Source organism: Hylobates moloch, unplaced genomic scaffold (genome assembly GCF_009828535.3).
Source record: "Hylobates moloch isolate HMO894 unplaced genomic scaffold, HMol_V3 SCAFFOLD_8, whole genome shotgun sequence".
NCBI lineage: Eukaryota > Metazoa > Chordata > Mammalia > Primates > Hylobatidae > Hylobates > Hylobates moloch.
In genome coordinates, this window is record NW_026652283.1 from 83,685,389 (window position 1) to 83,704,998 (window position 19,610).

At 44.4% G+C, this 19,610-nt stretch overlaps 1 protein-coding gene across 1 annotated transcript in view; it reads right to left on the reverse strand.

The window, feature by feature from the left end:
- The window catches only part of LIMD1 (LIM domain containing 1), a 90,383-nt gene that overhangs the window by 13,769 nt on the left and 57,004 nt on the right, over nucleotides 1-19,610 (reverse strand). Inside the window, exon 3 of the mRNA XM_032161827.2 lies at nucleotides 2,120-2,187. Within this exon, the coding sequence (XP_032017718.1) occupies nucleotides 2,120-2,187 (68 nt within the window). The remainder of the gene's footprint in view (nucleotides 1-2,119; nucleotides 2,188-19,610) is intronic.

Consider the following 19,610-nt stretch of genomic DNA (forward strand, 5'->3'; position numbering starts at 1 on the left):
TATGACAATTCTGAAAGGTCTACATTATTACCCGGAATCCTCAAATAGAAGCAGAGGGCAGCTCAGAGAGGTTAAGTGAACTTTTAAAGGTCACACAGCCAACAAAGGGTAAGGATAGGAATCAAATTCAAATCCGGTTCTGGTTAAAAAGCTAATGCCTTTTATAGTTAGCTTCAAAGAAACTTGATAAATATCTGCTTTACCTTACCTTATCTTACCTAAACACATACACACACAGAGTCTTGAAAGACATGAGGTGCTCTCTTCAAAAAACATACTAGATGCTACACACTAGACTAGAAGTTTGGGTATTACAAACACAACTTAACTGGGGGAAACCTTATGAAAGGAAGGTGGGAAAAACAAAAAAGGGAAACTTTCTGCAACTCTACACCGTGTGGTGGAGGTTTCTGTCGTCTGGCACCTACGCCCCATTCTGGGGGTAATAGTTCTTTATTTTCATTTGAGATCCAGCCCCCAGCTCCACACCACGTGGCTCCCATCACCATGTGGGCTGGCTCCATGCCAGGGCCCAAGCAGGGCATTGACAGATCTGGCCCATCAGAGCCTTGCATTCCTCCAGCACTGATAGTTTTTCCAGGGGTGGGCATGTGGCCCAGTAAGAGCCAATGAGACTCCAGGAGACATCTGTGGAGGATTCCGAAGGAGGGACTGGCACTCTTGCCCATCGGATGTGAAACTGAGAGAATGTAAACTCTGGGGTCCTGCCAACATCTGGCCATCACACAGGACCTGAGACTGAAGCTAACACTGAGATACAGGGCCAAAAACTGCGGAGAAAATGACTCCTAAGGCACCGCTGGAATAATTTCCTTTTTACTTAAGCCCGTTTGGGTTTGCTTGTCTGTTTCTGGCCAACAGAAGTCATAATGAATCAACTTTTCAGTGAAAACCAAATAGAGCTTTTCTCCAAGGGAAGGCAAGGAGAAGCTGGCCCTGAGCCCATCTCTGCATCTCACGTTCCTCATCCCTGAGATGACAGGGTCATTTCAACCACCATCTACCAAGCACTCACTCTGCATGGCATCGTGTTAGAATCTGCAGGTGTGAAGGTGAAGATGCATGTTCTTTCCACCCTGGAAGCTTTCAGTCAATGGAGGAGAGACTTGTAAACAGACATACTGCTCAGGGCTAACAGCCCACAGCCCTGCCAGGGCAGGCCCCGGGCATGGTGGCAGCACAGAGGAGCTCCTCCACTGTGGGTGCAGGAGGGACAGGAAAGCTGTTGGGGGGATCTGGGAAAATAAAGGGGCAAGACGTTGCAAGCAGGGGAAATGGCCCAAGCAAAGGCATGAAGGCATGAGGTTGCACAGGTGTGGGCAGCTGGGGATTCCAGACCTCAGAGAGCTTCTGAGTGTGCTTTGTACCCTGCACATGCTGGGACCAAGCGGGCCAGGTTTATGCCCTATAAGGGCCTCTTGATGCGGGTGTGTGGAGGCCGTTAAGCTAGCCTGGCTGAGCCGTGCCGGAGGTGTGAACGGAGGTAGAATTGTGGAAGACGTGGCAGCACAGAGTTCAACGCCTGACTGCATTCAAGGAGGTGGGGTTGAGGACAAACCTAGGAGGCAATTCTCACAGATCAGGACCCAAGGCAAGGTAAGATTTTTCTGCTTCACCGAAGTATGGTGAGGGGCTGGTATGTGAGGGGCTGGGACACAGCCCAGGGGCCAGTGGGATGCCAGCAGCTGGCCTCAGAGGTGCGGCAGGGCTAGAGCTCAGGTCTGGGAGCCACTGGCACATGGATGGACTTCCAGTCCATGGGAGAAGCTAGATTCCCAGAGAGAGTGGGATGAGAAGAAGAGAGCCCAGGTCGCAGTCCAGAGGTCTTAGAGCAGGAGTCCAGGGTGGTGGAAGAGGCAGAACTGCAGACAGCAGCAAGAGGATAGACAAGTGACCCCACAGTTCCTTCAAAGTACAAGGCTGTGTGGTTTGCCATTGGCCTCAGGAACACGGCCACCCCCATACACCTACAGAAGGAAAAGCAGGGCCCCTCTCTCCAGCAGTGCAGCTTCCCTACGCGCTGGCCCAGGTCCCCCCAGGCCCCTGCCCTCTGACTCTGGCCAGGACATGCAAGGGGAGGCTTCGGTGACACACTCACCAGGAAGTCTTCTTCACAAAACACTTTGCCGTTGACAAAATAAAAGGCTTTTCCTCTCAGCTTCCGGCCTAAGGAAAAAAACACAAAGACAGGGTAAAAAAGAAAAATTTTAATAGGCAGTGGAAAAAGTGAAAAGTGAAAAGCAAAATCTTTAGGCAGAAATAAACACATAAAAACCACCAACTGTCAATGACACTTTCCAGTTCCTAAAAGATGCCGTGGCCCTCGGCGAGAGGCAGGCAGGCTGAGGCCGGGAGGAAGGGTGCCCTGGCAGGTGCTATTTGGCAAAAAGACTCAAGGGCTGACTTGGAAGTCATCCTACGCTCACCTTCCAGCACCTCCTATCTGCTTGGAAAGAGGCCGGCAAAGCATTTGGTGGCAGGACAGCAGAGGCAACACAAGGGGGCGTCCGGGCAACAGTCTCTTGTGAAGATGCAGTTTCCCACAGGCATTTATGACAGTCACCTTGGACATGTGCTCCAGGACCATTGTGACCGCTTATCAGGAGAGTGCTATACATTGGTTAACTATTATTTTCCTATCCTTTTCTCGCCTAAACTGTAGAAAACATACATTGTTGGAAGGATATTTTTGTTTTCTCTTGACCTAAAACGAGCAGGTAGGAGTGGGAAAAGTTCAAAGCACCCTGATTCCTTGGATGGAACTCTTGCTTCCATAAGGCTAACTAACACAGGCAAACATCCTTTATCAGTCCCTCTCATCTCTTATGGAAAACACAATGGGGCTGTGAGCTCAAGGTCGGCAGAGGGATCATTAGGGTGTCCCGGGATCCCCTACTTGGCAGTATTCACAGATCTGGGGGCATTTCCAGTGCCAGGCTCAACACATACTCAACAGGCAATGTGGGGGTTTCAGAAACTGAATGAACTCTCTGCCAAAAGTTAAACCAAGCCCTTTGGGGCCAGCTCGCAAAATGAAAGTAAAATCATCAATGTCACAAACAGTGCCCGAGATACAGAGAAACCCGCCAGACAAACACTGGCTGCCCTCGCCTGGTGACGCCCACAGGAGGCAAAGCAGTGCAACGCAGATAGCGACAAGACTGTCAAAGAACATTCCTCAGACAGGACCCTGAAAGCATCAACGCAGTGGAAAAGGCATAAAAAAGGAAGTAACTTTAACTACAAATACAAAAACCTCCAGATGGATGAAAGCCCTAAGTATAAAAAACAGAAACTAGTATAAGAAACTACAGGCTGGGCGTGGTGGCTCACACCTGTAATCCCAGCACTTTGGGAGGCCAAGGTGGGTGGATCACAAGCTCAGGAGATGGAGACCAGCCTGACCAACAAGATGAAACCCCGTCTCTACTAAAAATACAAAAATTAGCTGGGTGTGGTGGTGCGTCCCTGTAATCCTAGCTACTTGGGAGGCTGAGGCAGGAGAATCGCTTGAACCCGGGAGATGGAGGTTGCAGTAAGCCGAGATCACGCCACTGCACTCCAGCCTGGTAACAGAGCAAGACTGCGTCTCAAAAAAAAAAAGAAAAAAAGAAACTACAAGCTTTTTAATTTTCTATTTTGTGATATTTTATTTATTTTTACTATAAGAAAAGAAAGTCTGACTTTGGCATGGAGGATTTTGTAGGTAAGATATAAAAAGCACATCGCATGAAGGTTGACTGATCAATAGACATCAAAAATGTAAACTTCTGTACAAGAAAAAAGAGCATAAGCAAGGTTTAAAAGATGCAACTGCTGAAAATCCAGCCTGCTTCCCAGCAGGGAGGCACTGGCGAGGGTCCCAGGACAGGGCTTGAGGCCGCATGGAGAGCAGTGGAGACAGAGGAGGCAGAAGTGCTCAGCTGTCCTGGCTGCAGGTGAGACGTGGAGGCGGGAACGGAGGTGCTGAAGAGCCAAGAAGCTAAGGCTAGGAAAGAAATGAGGAAGACTCTCGGCTGACCACCCACTTTCATGCCTCTGTGCTTCGCTTAACTGGATGGCCCTTTCCTTCAGGCCTGGCCAGACCCTTCTGATATAGTTCGGATATTTGTCCCCACCCAAATCTCATGTTGAAATGTAATCTCCAATGCTGAAGGTCGGGCCTGGTGGGAGGTGACAGGATCATGGAGTGGTTTCTCATGGTTTAGCACCATCTCCTTTGGTGCTGTCGTGGTGATAGTGAATTCTTGTGAGAGCTGGTTGTTTAAAAGTGCGGCACCTCCCACTCTCCCTCTCTTCCTCCTGTTCCAGCCACATGAAGTGCTTGCTCCTCCTTTGTCTTCCGCCATGATTGTAAGTTTCCTGAGGCCTCCCCAGAAGCCAAGCAGATGCCAGCATATGCTTCCTATGCAGCCTGCAGAACCGTGAGCCTCTTTTCTTTATAAATTACCCAGTCTCGGGCATTTCTCTATAGCAATGCAAGAATGGACTAATACATCTTCTTTGCTGTGGTGCTCGTTGCTACCAGATCTAGTGTTGTCTGAATGTTTCCCCAGCCCTCCTGTTGGTTCCTGTAGGACTTTTTAATACTCTGAGTATATGCTACATTCCTTGAAGATATAGCTAAGTCAGCTTCATACTTGGAGAGGAGGGCTTTGCAATACTCTAACAGAGTGCAGTACATGTTGAGTTAAAGAAAAAAGGAAGAGTAAGCCATGGATCAGAAGATGGCCAAAGCACATATAAAATGCTATTAGTATCTGGCCAGGCACAGTTGTTCACGCCTGTAATCCCAGCATTTTGGGAGGCTGACACGGGAGGATCACTTGAGGTCAGGAGTTTGGGACCAGCCTGGCCAACATGGTGAAACCTCATCTCTACAAAAGGTACAAAAATTGGCCGGGCGCGGTGGCTCAAGCCTGTAGTCCCAGCACTTTGGGAGGCTGAGGTAGGTGGATCACCTGAGGTCAGGAGTTCGAGATCAGCCTGGCCAATATGGTCTCTACTAAAAATACAAAAAAGTTAGCTGGGCATGGTGGCGTGCACCTATAATCCCAGCTACTCGAGAGGCTGAGGCAGGAGAATCGCCTGCACCTAGGAGGCAGAGGTTGCAGTGAGCCGAGATCGTGCCACTGCACTCCAGCCTGGGTGACAGAGGGAGACTCTGTCTCAAAAAAAAAAAAAAAAAATTAGCCAGGCATGGTGCCACGCACTACTTGGGAGTCTGAGGCAGGAGAATCACTTCAACCCGGGAGGTGGAGATTGCAGTGAGTCAAGACTGGGCAACAGAGCAAGACTCTGTCTCAAAAATAAATAAATAAAATCAATCAAAATAGTATTAGTACCTAAGACACAGAGAACACCGACTAATCAATAAGAAAAAGATAAATAATCCAATGGGGAAATGAGCAAAGGGCAGGAAGAGAAAGTGCATAGAATAGAAAACCTGTTATACCTTAGGCAGTAACCAGGATTATTAATCATAACCCCAATATCTATAATAAAAAGATGTTCTATCCTATCAACGATCAGGATAATGCAAACTAAAACCACAATGAGATTCTATCTCGCTTTCATAGATTGGCAAAAATTACTAAATCTAATAGCATGTCTTGGAAGGTGTGGGACAAGAGGAGCCCTTTCACACTGGTGGGAGTATCATCAACTGGGATGACTACTTGGGAACAATTTGTCAAGGGCCAATAGATTGGAAAATACACATAATCCACAACACACTTCTAAGGTTGCCCCTTGAGAAGATTACCCAAATATGCGTGAGGACAGACATGTATGGATGTTCACGGCAACGCTGTTATGGAAAAACTAGAAGCATCTTCAGTGTTCACTAGATATGAGAATTGATAAGTAGACGAAGAAACTGGAGCTGTATTTACTGGATGTGATACCAGACAGCAGTCAAAATGAAAGGGCTAGATCTATGCATATCATTATTAACTGAACTGAATACCAGTGCAAATAAGGCAAAATGCCTGAAGATATACCAATGATCATATATGTGTTAGTTTGAGAGTGCGCACACACACATACACAAACTAGCACTGTTTTTTTTTTTTGTTTTTTTTTTTTTGAGACGGAGTCTCGCCGTGTCGTCCAGGCTGGAGTGCAGTGGCACGATCTTGGTTCACTGCAACCTCTGCCTCCCAGGTTCAAGTGATTCTCCTGCCTCAGCCTCCCGAGCAACTGGGATTACAGGCACTCACCACCACACCCAGCTAATTTTTGTATTTTTGGTAGAGATGGGGTTTCGCCATCTCTAAAGAGATGGTGGCCAGGCTGGTCTCGAACTCCTGACCTCAGGTGATCCACCCACCTCGGCCTCCCAAAGTGCTAGGATTACAGGTGTAAGCCACCATGCCCGGCCACAAACTAGTACTGTAAACTAGTACTGTATGTTTTTTATTGATAGTAGCATATATGGTAACAGTAGGAAAATTTCAATTCATAATGGCAGCTGCCCTAGGGAAGGGAGAAGATGGGAAAAGGAATCAAGATGATTCCAATTTTTATATAATATTTTATTTCCTTTATAAAAATACAGAATAAAAGCTACAATGTAAAAATGTCTGTGCATTCTGGGTGATAGGTAAATAAGGATTATTTCCTATAGTACTTTCCAGTAGGTTTTAAAATACACACACAATGTTTATATATTTAATTTCCTTTATAAAAAATATCAAACCAAAACTATAATGTAAAAATGTCTGTGCATTCTGGGTGATAGGTAAATAAGGATTATTTCCTATAGTACCTTCCAGTAGGTTTTACACACACACACACACACACACACACACACACACACTCTCTTAGGTGAAACACCGTAAACTAAAAGGCAATAACAAACTAGGGCAAACATCTATACTGTATGACAGAAAAGGATTTAACTCTAATATGAAAATAACTCAAGTAACATTCCTATATATAAAATGGGTAAAGAATAGGCAGACAAACCACAAAATAAGTATGAATGATCAATAACTATAAAATAAAATCTTTAGCTTTCCTCATGATTTAAAAAATATTGCTGCCAGGCACAGTGGCTCACACCTGTAATTCCAACACTTTGGGAGGCCAAGGCGGGAGGATCACTCGAACCCAGAAGCTCAAGACCAGCCTAGGCAACACAGCAAGATCCCATCTCTACAAATAAAAAAAAAATTAGCTAGGTGTAGTGGGGCATGCCTGTAGTTCCAGCTACTTAGGAGGCTGAGCTAGGAGGATCACTTGTGCCTAGAGGTTGAGACTGCAGTGAGCTGAGATCACGTCTGTGCACTCCAGCCCGGGCGACAGAGTGAGAGTCTGTCTCTCCAAAAACAAACAACAACAAAAAAAACCCTATGCTTTACCTATCCGAGTAGCAAAGCTTAAAAAGAATGATAACCCCAGTGTTAGTAATGACACAGACAAACAGATACTTGTTCACACTCTGCAAGGGATAGCAGAAGCTGAAACAAGCTCTTAGGAGAGAAATTTGGCATTAAATGTCAGTGGAATTTAGAAAGTTCAGACATTTTCTCCCCAAAAATTCTATTTCAGGAATTTATCCTAGTTCCGGAAATCGTCATCTCAGCTTTATTTATAATAGCTTGCTAAAAATGAGCATAAAATATCCAATTCCTATTAAATGATGACCCATATACATGTTGGAATATTACACAGCCATAAAAAGATTGTGTTTTCAAAAACATATTTATTGACAGGGAAAACTACTTAAAATATTTTAAAGGAAGTATACAAGTATGTGGGTTACAGTTATGAACACACTCACATATGATGACAAAATTATGTGTACACTCATATACATAAGATGTACACCAAATCTTAAGTCATTATCTTTGAGTGTAAGAAATGGGTAATTTTCAATTACCATTTTTTCCTGCAATAATTATGCATTATTTTTATAACCTGAAACAAAGTTTAATGGAGTAGGGGAATGTGGGTGGGGGTGCGTGGAAGGGACAATAGGACTTACACAGAAGGCCACAACTCTTTAGGTCTCCAAAGCTGCTCTCTTGTCCTCCCCTCAGTTACTGTTGCCCTCTCTTTTAGAAGGTCCCCATCCTTGAACGTTCGCAGTATTTTCTGACTCTGCTAAACTAGGGTACCAAGAATGTCTACCTACAGCTGGGTGATCTCAGGGATCATCAGCAGAACCCCCTTGACAGCCATGGAAATTAATTTCAGTTACTTAAACTTTCCTCTCTATAAAGGGACTCCAGAGAACTCGAAGTTTTAGAAAAGAAAATGAGAACTAACTACAGTATCTTTCCCATGTTTTTCCCAAATCGGACACCTACCTGGGTGACAGCTGATCTGCTGCCCTCTGTCCCTCCCCAGGAACAAGGTGACGAGGAACACAAACAGCCCACCTGGCCAGGCGCGGTGGCTCACGCCTGTGATCCCAGCACTCTGGGCAGCTGAGGAGGTTGGACCACTTGAGGTCACGAGTTCGAGACCAGCCTGGCCAACATGGCAAAACCCCATCTCCACTAAAAATACAAAAATTAGCTTGGCGTGGTGGCACGCGCCTATAATCCTAGCTACTTGGGAGGCCGAGGTAGGAGAATCGCTTGAACCTGGGAGGCGGAGGCTGCAGTAAGCTAAGATGGCGCCATTGCACTCCAGCCTGTATGACAGAGCGAGGCTCCGTCTTGGGAAATAAAAAAAAAAGACAGCCCACCTAAGAGGAGCTGCTCAACCAGAAAGCAAAACTATTCACACACTGATCACAAAGTCCAAATCTTTACTTGTGGAGCTCCCCAGTTTCGCCTCTTCCTTCTCGGAATTCCCGCAGGGTAAACTCATTCCTCAAGAGAGGAAAGGAGGTGGGGCTGCAGTTGCGGATGGGGCCCCTAGAGGGAGCTAGGAGGCCACCAGGAAACGGCGCAGGACTTCCAGAGCTTGGGCTTCTGATCCAATGGATGGAGAACACAGCAAACAGCACTCTGGTTCCAGGAACGGGGTTAGCAAGTTCTAAGGAATCTGAGCTGGAAATCAACGTTTCTTTTCCAAAAATCACAGAGGAAGATCATTGAACATGCAGAAGCACTGAACCCTCTAGTGTTAAGAAACAAATTAAACAAGAGCTTTTTCACCCAGGAGATCAACAAAGATTTTTTAAGTGTTTGTGACTGTTGTCACTGCATATTTTCATAAGCTACTGCTGAGAGTGTAAGATGATAAACTCTCCCTGGAAGGGAAACTTTAAAATGTTTATCTCTGACTCAGTGAGGTTATCTGAGACTTAGCTTTGGGAAAGAATTTTAAAAAGTAAAGAAATATTTACTTAGATCCAAGCTGGCAGCCTTAGAGGAATGGTTACATAAACCAGAGTACATATAAATGATGAAATGTTACATAGCTATTTAAAATGTCATTTAAATAGTGTTTTAGTGATATTGGAAAATGCTTATACTACAGAAGGATAGTGCATATATATATATATATATATATATATATTTGGGGTTTGAGATGGAGCCTGACTCTGTCACCCAGGCTGGAGTGCAGTGGCTCAATCTGCAGCCTCAGCCTCCCAGGCTCAAGGAATCCTCCCACCTCAGCCTCCTGAGTAGATAGGGCTACAGGCATGCACCACCACAATTGCCTAATTTTTGTATTTTTTGTAGAGACAGTGTTTCGCCATGTTGTCTAAGGCTGGTCAACAACTCCTGGGCTCAAGTGATCAGCCCATCTCAGGATTACAGGTGTGAACTACTGCACCCAGACTGAAAATATATTAACAAGTGAAAAAAGCAAACTTGACAAGTGTATTTATAGTACAATTCCATTTCAGTAATTTGCAGATACCACTGATATACAAAAGGGAAAAAAACAAACAGTGGTTAACACTGGTAGAAGTATAACAGTGAAACATCATTTTCTACTTTATATACTTTAATATTTTAAATTTTCTTTCTAGTATTAGGTACAGTGATGGATGGTATTAGAGAGAAATTTCACTTCATATAATTCTATATTAAATTTTTCTAGAAATATGTGTAATATGAAAAACAATACTTTGAATTTTAAAAGAAAACTCTTATGTTATAATGTGAAAAGTAAAAAAGCAAGATTTAAAAATTGTGCATCTCAACTATATAAAGAAATTCAAAGAAAAAAAGACTGGAAAGGAAATCTGCCCATGAGTGGCAATGCCTCTGAGTGGACATATTTAGAATCTGCATGGTGAGGCCAGGCACAGTGGCTCATGCCTGTAATCCCAGCACTTTGCGAGGCCAAGGCGGGCAGATCACCTGAAGTCTGGAGTTCAAGACCAGTCTGACCAACATGGAAAAGCCCCCTCTCTACTAAAAATACAAAATTAGCCAGGCATTGTGGCACATGCCTGTAGTCCCAGCTACTCAGGAGGCTGAGGCAGGAGAATCACTTGAACCCAAGAGGTGGGGGTTGCGGTGAGCTGAGATCACGCCACTGCACTCCAGCCTGGGCAACATGAGCAAAACTCAGTCTCCAAAAAAAAAAAAGAATCTGCATGGTGGAGGGGATGGTTTATTTCCTAGTTGGTTGCTTCTATATACTTTCCTACACCTTCCCAAACATTTACCAATGAGCAGGTGTTGCTCTGATCATCATTTTAAAAATTGCCCAGCTGGCTAGATAAGTCCTCTTGCTGCCAGTTCCCACAGCTGAGAATTCCCATGTTCAGACACAGGAGGCCAGTATGGGGGGTTGGGGGACTATGTCCGATTTTCCTTTATTCCAAATTTTAAAAAACTGAGACTCCCCCACTGACCTAAGAGGGTGGGGCTTAGTTTGCTCTGAAGAACTCACACTTCATTTTTCACTTTGGTTTTGAAAGACTACCTGAGTTTAGAAACTGATTAGTGTATCAAAATATATTTGTTTGTATTCTGAGTGGGAGAAAAGCCTAACATCTACTGATTGTCTTCTGTGGTCTAAGTACTATGTTTAGGGCTTTCACATATATTTTTAAATGCTTGAAAACTTTGTCACACAGGTTACTGCTTCACCCCACCTTCTGACCCTGTACTGCCACATGCCTTTTACGGAAGAAACTCACAAAGTCATTTCCTACTCAAAGCCATCACCTACTCCAGGTTTCAGCAAGCGTGGAAAGGGTTCAGCAAAGAGTGAGGCAGAAATAAAACACATCACATGTCAATGTCATGGAGTAGTACAAGGATACAGGAATTGATTATTTTGGGGAATCACTTGAAATCACACCCAAGGATTACTCCTAACTTTCTGGAGTAAAAATATGATACTTATGAATTATACATTATCGTTTTCATCTCATAAGTGAGGAAATTGAGGCTCACCCAGGTAGTAAGTGGGCAGGATGGGAACCCAGATTTGTCTGACTGAAGACTGTGCTTTTTCCACTGCATCATGAGGCCATGCAGCAGTATTTAATGCTTGTTGGATGCACACCTATATGCAGAATCCAGTTTCTCTCTTCTGCCAGGAAATGGGGCAGGCCTTTCTTTCTTTTCCTTTTTTTTTTTTTTTTTGAGACAGGGTCTTGCTCTGTTGCCCAGGCTGGAGTGCAGTGGTGCAATCATAGCTCACTGCAGCCTCGAACTCCTGGCCTCAGCAATCCTCCCGCCTTGGCCTCCCAAAGCATTGAGATTACAGGTGTGAGTTACCATATCTGGCCGGAAAAGGGAATTTTCATTCAAACACTTTCTAGGTACTGGGTCCTTTACTTGCCTCATGTCTCACTTAAGTGTCATGAACAATTCCGTAAAAACTCCTTGTGATGACCGGCACTTAGATGTAACTTGATAGATAACCTTCCACTTGGAGACAGGCTAAAGTTTGTATCTTTGGAGAAAGGGGGTTGCTGAGAGGAGGCTGAGGCCAGGTAGGAAACAGCAAGCAACCTGGTGCCGAGAAGCAGGGAGGCAGAAAAGGTATTCTCCAGGCTGAATTACCCCAGATTTGGCCAATGAAACAGACGCCAACTAACCTGAAAATTCCTGGAATCACTGGCACTGTCCTGAAAGTTCCAATCAAGAGCAGGATCCAGAATCCTCCTTATTGACATTTAAGCTAGAGCACCCAACCGCCACTAGGTGGTGCCAAACCACAGCCAGGACAAGGACAGGTTGAAGCAGCACAATTTACCCCAAGCCGGCCAGCCCTGGAGGCCTCGTTGAGTCATTTCATTAATCTTGCAATAACGTGCCCTAATGTTTGGGCAGTTGAAACTCAGTTGTCGGCGGGGCGCGGTGGCTCACGCCTGTAATTCCAGCACTTTGGGAGGCCAAGGTGGGCGGATCATGAAGTCAGGAGACCGAGACCATCCTGGCCAACATGGTGAAACCCCGTCCCTACTAAAAATACAAAAACTAGCTGGGTGTGGTGGCGCGTGCCTGTAATCCCAGCTACTCGGGAAGCTGAGGCAGGAGAATCGCTTGATCCCGGGAGGCGGAGGTTGCAGTGAGCCGAGATTGCACCACTGCACTCCAACCTGGTGACAGAGTGAGACTCCGTCTCAAAAAAAAAAAAAAAAAAGAAATAAAAAGGAAACTCACTGTATTATGGTCAAGTTACTGATGCTTTTTTTTTTTTTTCTGATGGAGAAACAAAAGCTAAAGAGGTTAAATTCACCTATGTAGCTAGAAGTTAAATAGAAGAGTTGAGATTCAAACCCAGGTCTCTCTCATGCAAAGTCAACACCTTTTCCACCACACTATACTGTCTCTCTTGTTGTCTATTCCAAAAGGAATATCTCTCAGACTAAGGGGAATGTCTTAGTCATTTTAGGCTGTTAGAACAAAATACCATAAACCAAGTAGCTTAAACAATAGACATTTATTTCTCACAGCTCTGGAGGTTGGAAGTCCAACATCAGGGTGCTAGTAGGGTCAGGTTCTTGGTGAGGATCCAGTTCCTGATTTACAGATGGCTGTCTTCCTGCTGTGTTCTCACATGGTGGAAAGGGAACTAACTACATCTCTGAGCTCTTCTTATAAGGACACTAATCCCATTCAGGAAGTATCCACTCTCATGACTTAATCACCACCCAAAGACTCCACCTCCAAATACCATCATGTTGGGATTAGAGAGTCAACATAAGGATTTGTGAGGGGGCGATATAAACGTTCAGTCCTTCCAGGGAAGTAGACGGATTTGCTGGCACTCCCAATTAAACTTCCTTCTGCTCCCTTGAAGAGGCAAATTTCACTGTCCTCACTGACGTGTTATGGCGGCTCATACGTAGAGGTGTAACACTAGGGAGCTGCTGTGGCTTTGGTGGAGCTAATAAGGACAGAGGACAAAATGGAATAGCCAAGGGATAAACACCAAAAACTTAGGTGGTTCTCAAACCTTAGCATGCTTCGGAACTGTCAGGCCTCTGAGCCCAAGCCAAGCTATCGCATCCCGTGACTTGCACGTATACGCCCAGATGGCCTGAAGTAACTGAAGAATCACAAAAGAAGTGAAAATGCCCTGCCCCGCCTTAACTGATGACATTCCACCACAAAAGAAGTGAAAATGGCCGGTCCTTGCCTTAAGTGATGACATTACCTTGTGAAAGTCCCTTTTCCTGGCTCATCCTGGCTCAAAAAGCTCCCCCACTGAGCACCTTGCGACCCCCACTCTGCCCGCCAGAGAACAACTCCCCTTTGACTGTAATTTTCCTCTATCTACCCAAATCCTATAAAACGGCCCCACCCTTATCTCCCTTCCCTAACTCTCTTTTCGGACTCAGCCTGCCTGCACCCAGGTGATTAAAAGCTTTATTGCTCACACAAAGCCTGTTTGGTGGTCTCTTCACACGGATGCGAGTGAAAAGAACCACCAGGTGGGTTTGTTGAAACACAGATTGCTGACTTAGTAAGTGTGGGAAGGGGCCCAAGACTCTGCATTTCTAGTTAAGTTCCCGAGTGATGCTGATGGTGCTAGTCCAGGGACCACACTTTGAGAACCACCGAGTCAGACTATGCCTCAGGCTTGTCTCTGAACTGGCACTTCCATTTGATGCTGTTCATCGTGGTCAAAAATGCTAAGACCTAAACCATCCCTGAATAACCAGCATCAAACATAACGCTGGGGGTGGGAGTGTCAGCGTTACATCTTTATAATTCTAGTTTCAGAATCGTCCTGCTTCCAGCAGAGGAATTCCCTCCACTAGGAAATAGCTGATGATAGTCACACTAAATATATACTCAATAGACCATTTTTACAGTTTTAGAATACAGTAGTCAAAATGCTCTTTATTTTCTTTATTTACATCAGCCGTTTATAAAATATTGACTGGGAGGCTGAGGCGGGCAGATCACTTGAGGTCAGGAGTTCCACACCAGCTTGGCCAACATGGTGAAATCCCGTCTCTACTAAAAATACAAAAATTAGCCAGGCCTGGTGGCGTGAGCCTGTAATCCCAGCTACACAGGAGGCTGAGGCAGGAGAATCACTTGAACCTGGGTGGCAGAGGTTGCAGTGAGCTGAGATCGCACCATTGTACTCCAGCCTGGGTGACAGAGTGAGACCTTATCTTAAAAAAAAAAATTGACTGATAAATGTGCAGACTCACAGAGAATCCACTCCAAAAAGACACTTCTCGTAGATGTAGTGAATGAATTTTTTTTTTTTATTTTTTATTTTTATTTTTTTTTTGAGACAGGGTCTTACTCTGTCACCCAGGCTGGAGTGCAGTGGTGCAATCTCCTCCTGGGCTAGAGCAATCCTCCCACCTCAGCCTTGAGTAGCTGGGAACACATGTGGATGCCACCATGCCTGGCTAATTTTTTGTGTGTATTTTTAGTAGAGACGGGGTTTCACCCTGTTGCCCAGGCTGGTCTCAAACTCCTGGGCTCAAGCTATCCACCTGCCTCGACCCCCCACAGTGCTGGGATTACAGGCGTGAGCCACCATGCAGGCCGTGAATGAGTGTTTTATATTTGCCTTCAGGCCATCTTCAGTTGAAAAGAGAAAAATGCATCTGATAAAGCCGGTGTAGTTTAACAAGGGAAACAAGAGTTAAGGACATCACAAAAAGAGGTCAGCCATTTAATCTGACAAAACCAAAACGTGCAATAATACTCACCACTCTTCCTTCCCTATAAAATAGAAATGAGCTATAACCTATTCTGGAAACATAACCGGTCCTTGGCAGTAAGGCTCCACCACAAATTTCAGTTCCAAAATATCTCCCTGAGAAGTAAAAATGCAAGGGTTTCCCAACAATGAGAAGAGTTTCCGGGAAAAGAAAGTAAAAATCAGCAGTCACTTGGATTGTTTTGATTGTACTGTTCCAGTTAGTGACTTCTACCTGTACTGTCCATGGTGGCTACTAGCCACATGTAGTTATTTATATAAGTTTAAATCAATTAAGATAACATTAAAAATTTAGCGCCAGGACTTGAACAAGTATATCTTGAGTACTTGATGGCCACTTGTGACTAGGGAAGCTTTAGAATATCTGCATCATCGCACAAAATTCTAACCAATCTACTTCTTCAAATAGCTTTTCTAGAATAGGTTCTTTTTTTTTTGTTTTTTTGAGACAGTCTTGCTCCGTCGCTCAGGCTGGAGTGCAGTGGTGCAATCTTGCCTCACAGCAACCTCCACCTTCTGGACTCAAGCCATCCTCCTGGCTCAGCCTCCTGAGTAGCTGGGACTACAGGCATGCACCATCATTCCCAGGTAATTTTTGTATTTTTAGTAGAGATGGGGTTTCACCATGTTGGCCAGGTTGGTCTTGAATTCCTCACCTCAGGTGATCTGGCTGCCTCAGCCTCCCAAAGTGCTAGGATTACAGGCATAGGCCACAACACCCAGCCCCAGAATAGGTTAACTCTTAAAAGATATTGCTAAAAACAAATCAATTTGGTTTGGCTCAAGTGAAGGAGAGATCCAGCCTCGATTTTGCAGGCTTGCCCAGCCTCAGTAAGCCAAGGAGCACAGCAGAAAGGGGCAAAGTGGAAAAGCACTCAGGCTTGGGGTCCAACCTCGCCTTTGCCCCTTCCCTGAAATGAGACCCTGGCTGTCACCCAAACCCTTCAGGTTCCCTGGTAAGGATAAAAGTGGGATCACAATGGGGAACACAGCCCAGTGCACCTCATACCAGGTATCTGGTGTGACTGTTGCCAGCATCCCTATCTGACCTTCCGTTTCCTCAAATGACACCCACCAGAGCTAAAAATCACAACCTTCACCCTCTCTCCCTCCTCATCCAAATCCCCTACATCACTCCTTCCTTCTCAGTCTATCTGTGGCAAAGGGCTAGGTATGGGAGGCTTTTGTTTTTAATTTCCATCTGTCAGACTTATTATCTTGCAAAATACAATAATATAGAAAAATGAAACATAAAATCCAAGCCCCAACTGTAGTTATTATCCAATTCAACTGACACAAAGCCACTCTGTCAAACTCTTAGGAAGGTCTCTAAACGTTCTCATCTCTTTCTCGGCCTTTCCTGGTGCTGGCCAAGGACCATGTTCTGAGCACTGCTGCCTCACGCTCCAATTCTCCTCTCACGTGCCACTCCAAAGTCTTTCTTTGTCTTATAGTTAGTTTTCCATTTCCCCTATTCCAGGCTAGTATCGTCTGGATCAGAGATGAGAATACTGCACAGAGAGACAACCCAGAAACGTGCAGAGGGTCTCCTTTAAGTGTTCAGCAGAGCATGGGTCAGCTCTTGCCTGCGAGGAAACTAACCAAAGTCAGAGGACAAACATCTGCGGGATTCGCAAGAACAGTGCCTGGCACCCACAAAAGCTGGAAACAGTGCCTATTCCCACCAGCCCTGAGAATGAGGAATAATAGAGCCCTAGACTGAGCTCTGCTCTGAATTCATCTAATAAATCGTAAAAGCAAGACTAGAAAGAATCACTGTTCCTAAATAATTTAACGGCATCCCAGAACAATGCTCAGAAGATTGAAAGAATACAAAATATCCAAGATTCAATAAGGTAAAGTTCACAATGTCTAGCAGCCAATCAAATATTCCCAGGCATGCAAAGAGGCAGGAAAGCACGACCCACAGGGAAGAGAATACTCAATCTATGGAAATAACCCCGATCAGACACAGATATTAGAATTAGCAGAGAAGGACCTTAAAAGCTATTGTTTCTATATTCAATATGTTGGAAATGTTAAGTAGCAACATGGAAAATATTAAAAAGGCTCAAACTGAGCTGCTAGAGATGAAAACCAAAATGTCTGAGATAAAGAATACATTGGCTGGCCGGGCATGGTGGCTCTCACCTGCAATGCCAGCACTTAGGGAGGCCAAGGAAGGCGTATCACTTGAGGACAGGAGTTTGAGATCAGCCTGGCCAACATAGTAAAACTCCACCTCTACTAAAAATACAAAAATTAGCCAGGCATGGTGGCTCATACCTGTAATCCCAGCTACTTAGGAGGCTGACCCATGAGAATCGCTGGAACCTGGGAGGCGGAGGTTGCAGTGAGCCGAGATCACACCATTGCACTCCAGCCTGGGCAGCAGAGCAAGACTCTGTCTCAAAATAAATAAGTAACAGGCCGGGTGCAGTGGCTCACACCTGTAATCCTAGCACTTTGGGAGGCCGAGGCAGGTGGATCACCTGAGGTCAGGAGTTTGAGACCAGCCTGGCGAACGTGGCAAAACCCTGTCTCTACTAAAAATACAAAAATTAGCCGGGCATGGTGGTGCACGCCTGTAATCCCAGCTACTCGGAAGGCTGAGGAAGGAGAATCGCTTGAACCCGGGAGGTGGAGGTTGCAGTGAGCCGAGATCACGCCACTACACTCCAGCCTGCACAACGGGGGCGAGACTCCATCTTAAAAAAAAATAAATAAATAACCATCTGATCTTTGACAAACCTGACAAAAACAAGCAATGGAGAAAGGATTCCCTACTTAATAAATGGCGCTGGGAAAACTGGCTAGCCATACGTAGAAAGGTGAAACTGGATCCCTTCCTTCCACCTTATACAAAAATTAACTCAAGATGGATTAAAGACTTAAATGTAAGACCGAAAACCATAAAAACCCTAGAAGAAAATCTAGGCAGTACCATTCAGGACACAGGCATAGGCAAGGACTTCATGACTAAAACACCAAAAGCAATGGCAACAAAAGCCAAAATAGACAAATGAGATCTAATTAAACTAAAGAGCTTCTGCACAGCAAAAGAAACTACCATCAGAGTGAACAGGCAACCTACAGAACGGGAGAAAATTTCTACAATCTACCCATCTGATAAAGGGCTAATATCCAGAATCTACAAAGAACTTAAACAAATTCACAAGAAAACAACAACCCCATCAACAAGTGTGCAAAGGATATGCACAGACACTTCTCAAAAGAAGACATTTATGCAGCCAACAGACATATGAAAAAATGCTCATCATCACTGGTCATTAGAGAAATGTAAATCAAAACTCCAATGAGATACCATCTCATGTCAGTTAGAACGGCGATCATTAAAAAGTCAGGAAACAACAGACTCTGGAGAGGATGTGGAGAAATAGGAACGCTTTTACACTGTTGGTGGGAGTGTAAATTAGTTCAACCATTGTGGAAGACAGTGTGGCAATTCCTCAAGGATCTACAACTAGAAATACCATTTGACCCAGCCATCCCATTACTGGGCATATACCCAAAGGATTATAAATCATGCTGCTATAAAGACACATGCACACGTATGTTTATTGCGGCACTATTCACAATAACAAAGACTTGGAACCAACCCAAATATCCATCAATAATAGATTGGATAAAGAAAATGTGACACATATACACCACGGAATACTATGCAGCCATAAAAAAGGATGAGTTCATGTCCTTTTTGGGGACATGGATGAAGCTGGAAACCATCATTCTCAGCAAACTATCACAAGGACAGAAAACCAAACACTGCATGTTCTCACTCATAAGTGTGAGTTGAACAATCAGAACATGTGGACACAGGGAGGGGACATCACACACACTGGGGCCTGTCAGGGGGGTGGGGGGCTAGGGGAGGGATAGCATTAGGAGAAATACCTAATGTAAATGATGAGTTGATGGGTGCAGCAAACCAACATGGCACATGTATACCTATGTAACAAAGCTGCACATTGTGCACATGTACCCCAGAACTTAAAGTATAATTTTAAAAAGATAATAAATAAATAACAAAAAACTTTTTAAAAATTTTAGAAAAGAGAATACATTGGATGGGATTAATGGCAGATTACACCTTGCAAGAGAAAACATTAGTGAATTTAAAGGTACAGCAATAGAAAATGTCCAAAATGAAATGAGAGGAAAAGAACTTTTTAAATAACGAAATGGGCATAAGTGAGCTGTGGGACAACTTCAAGATGCCTAAGATTGGAGTAATTGGAGTCCCTAGTGGATGGGGAGGAATGTGAAGAAATAGATTTGATGAAGACTGACTACAAACCCACAGATCCAAGAAGCTCAACAAACCCCTAAGCACAAGAAACATGAAAAGCACACCAAGGATATCATAATCAAATTTCTCAAAATCAATGACGAAATCTTAAAAGCAGCCAGAACGGGGGAAAAACATGTTACATACAAAGAATAGAGATACCAGATTTCTCATTTAAAAAAAATAAGTGAGAAAATAGTAAAAAAAAAAAAAA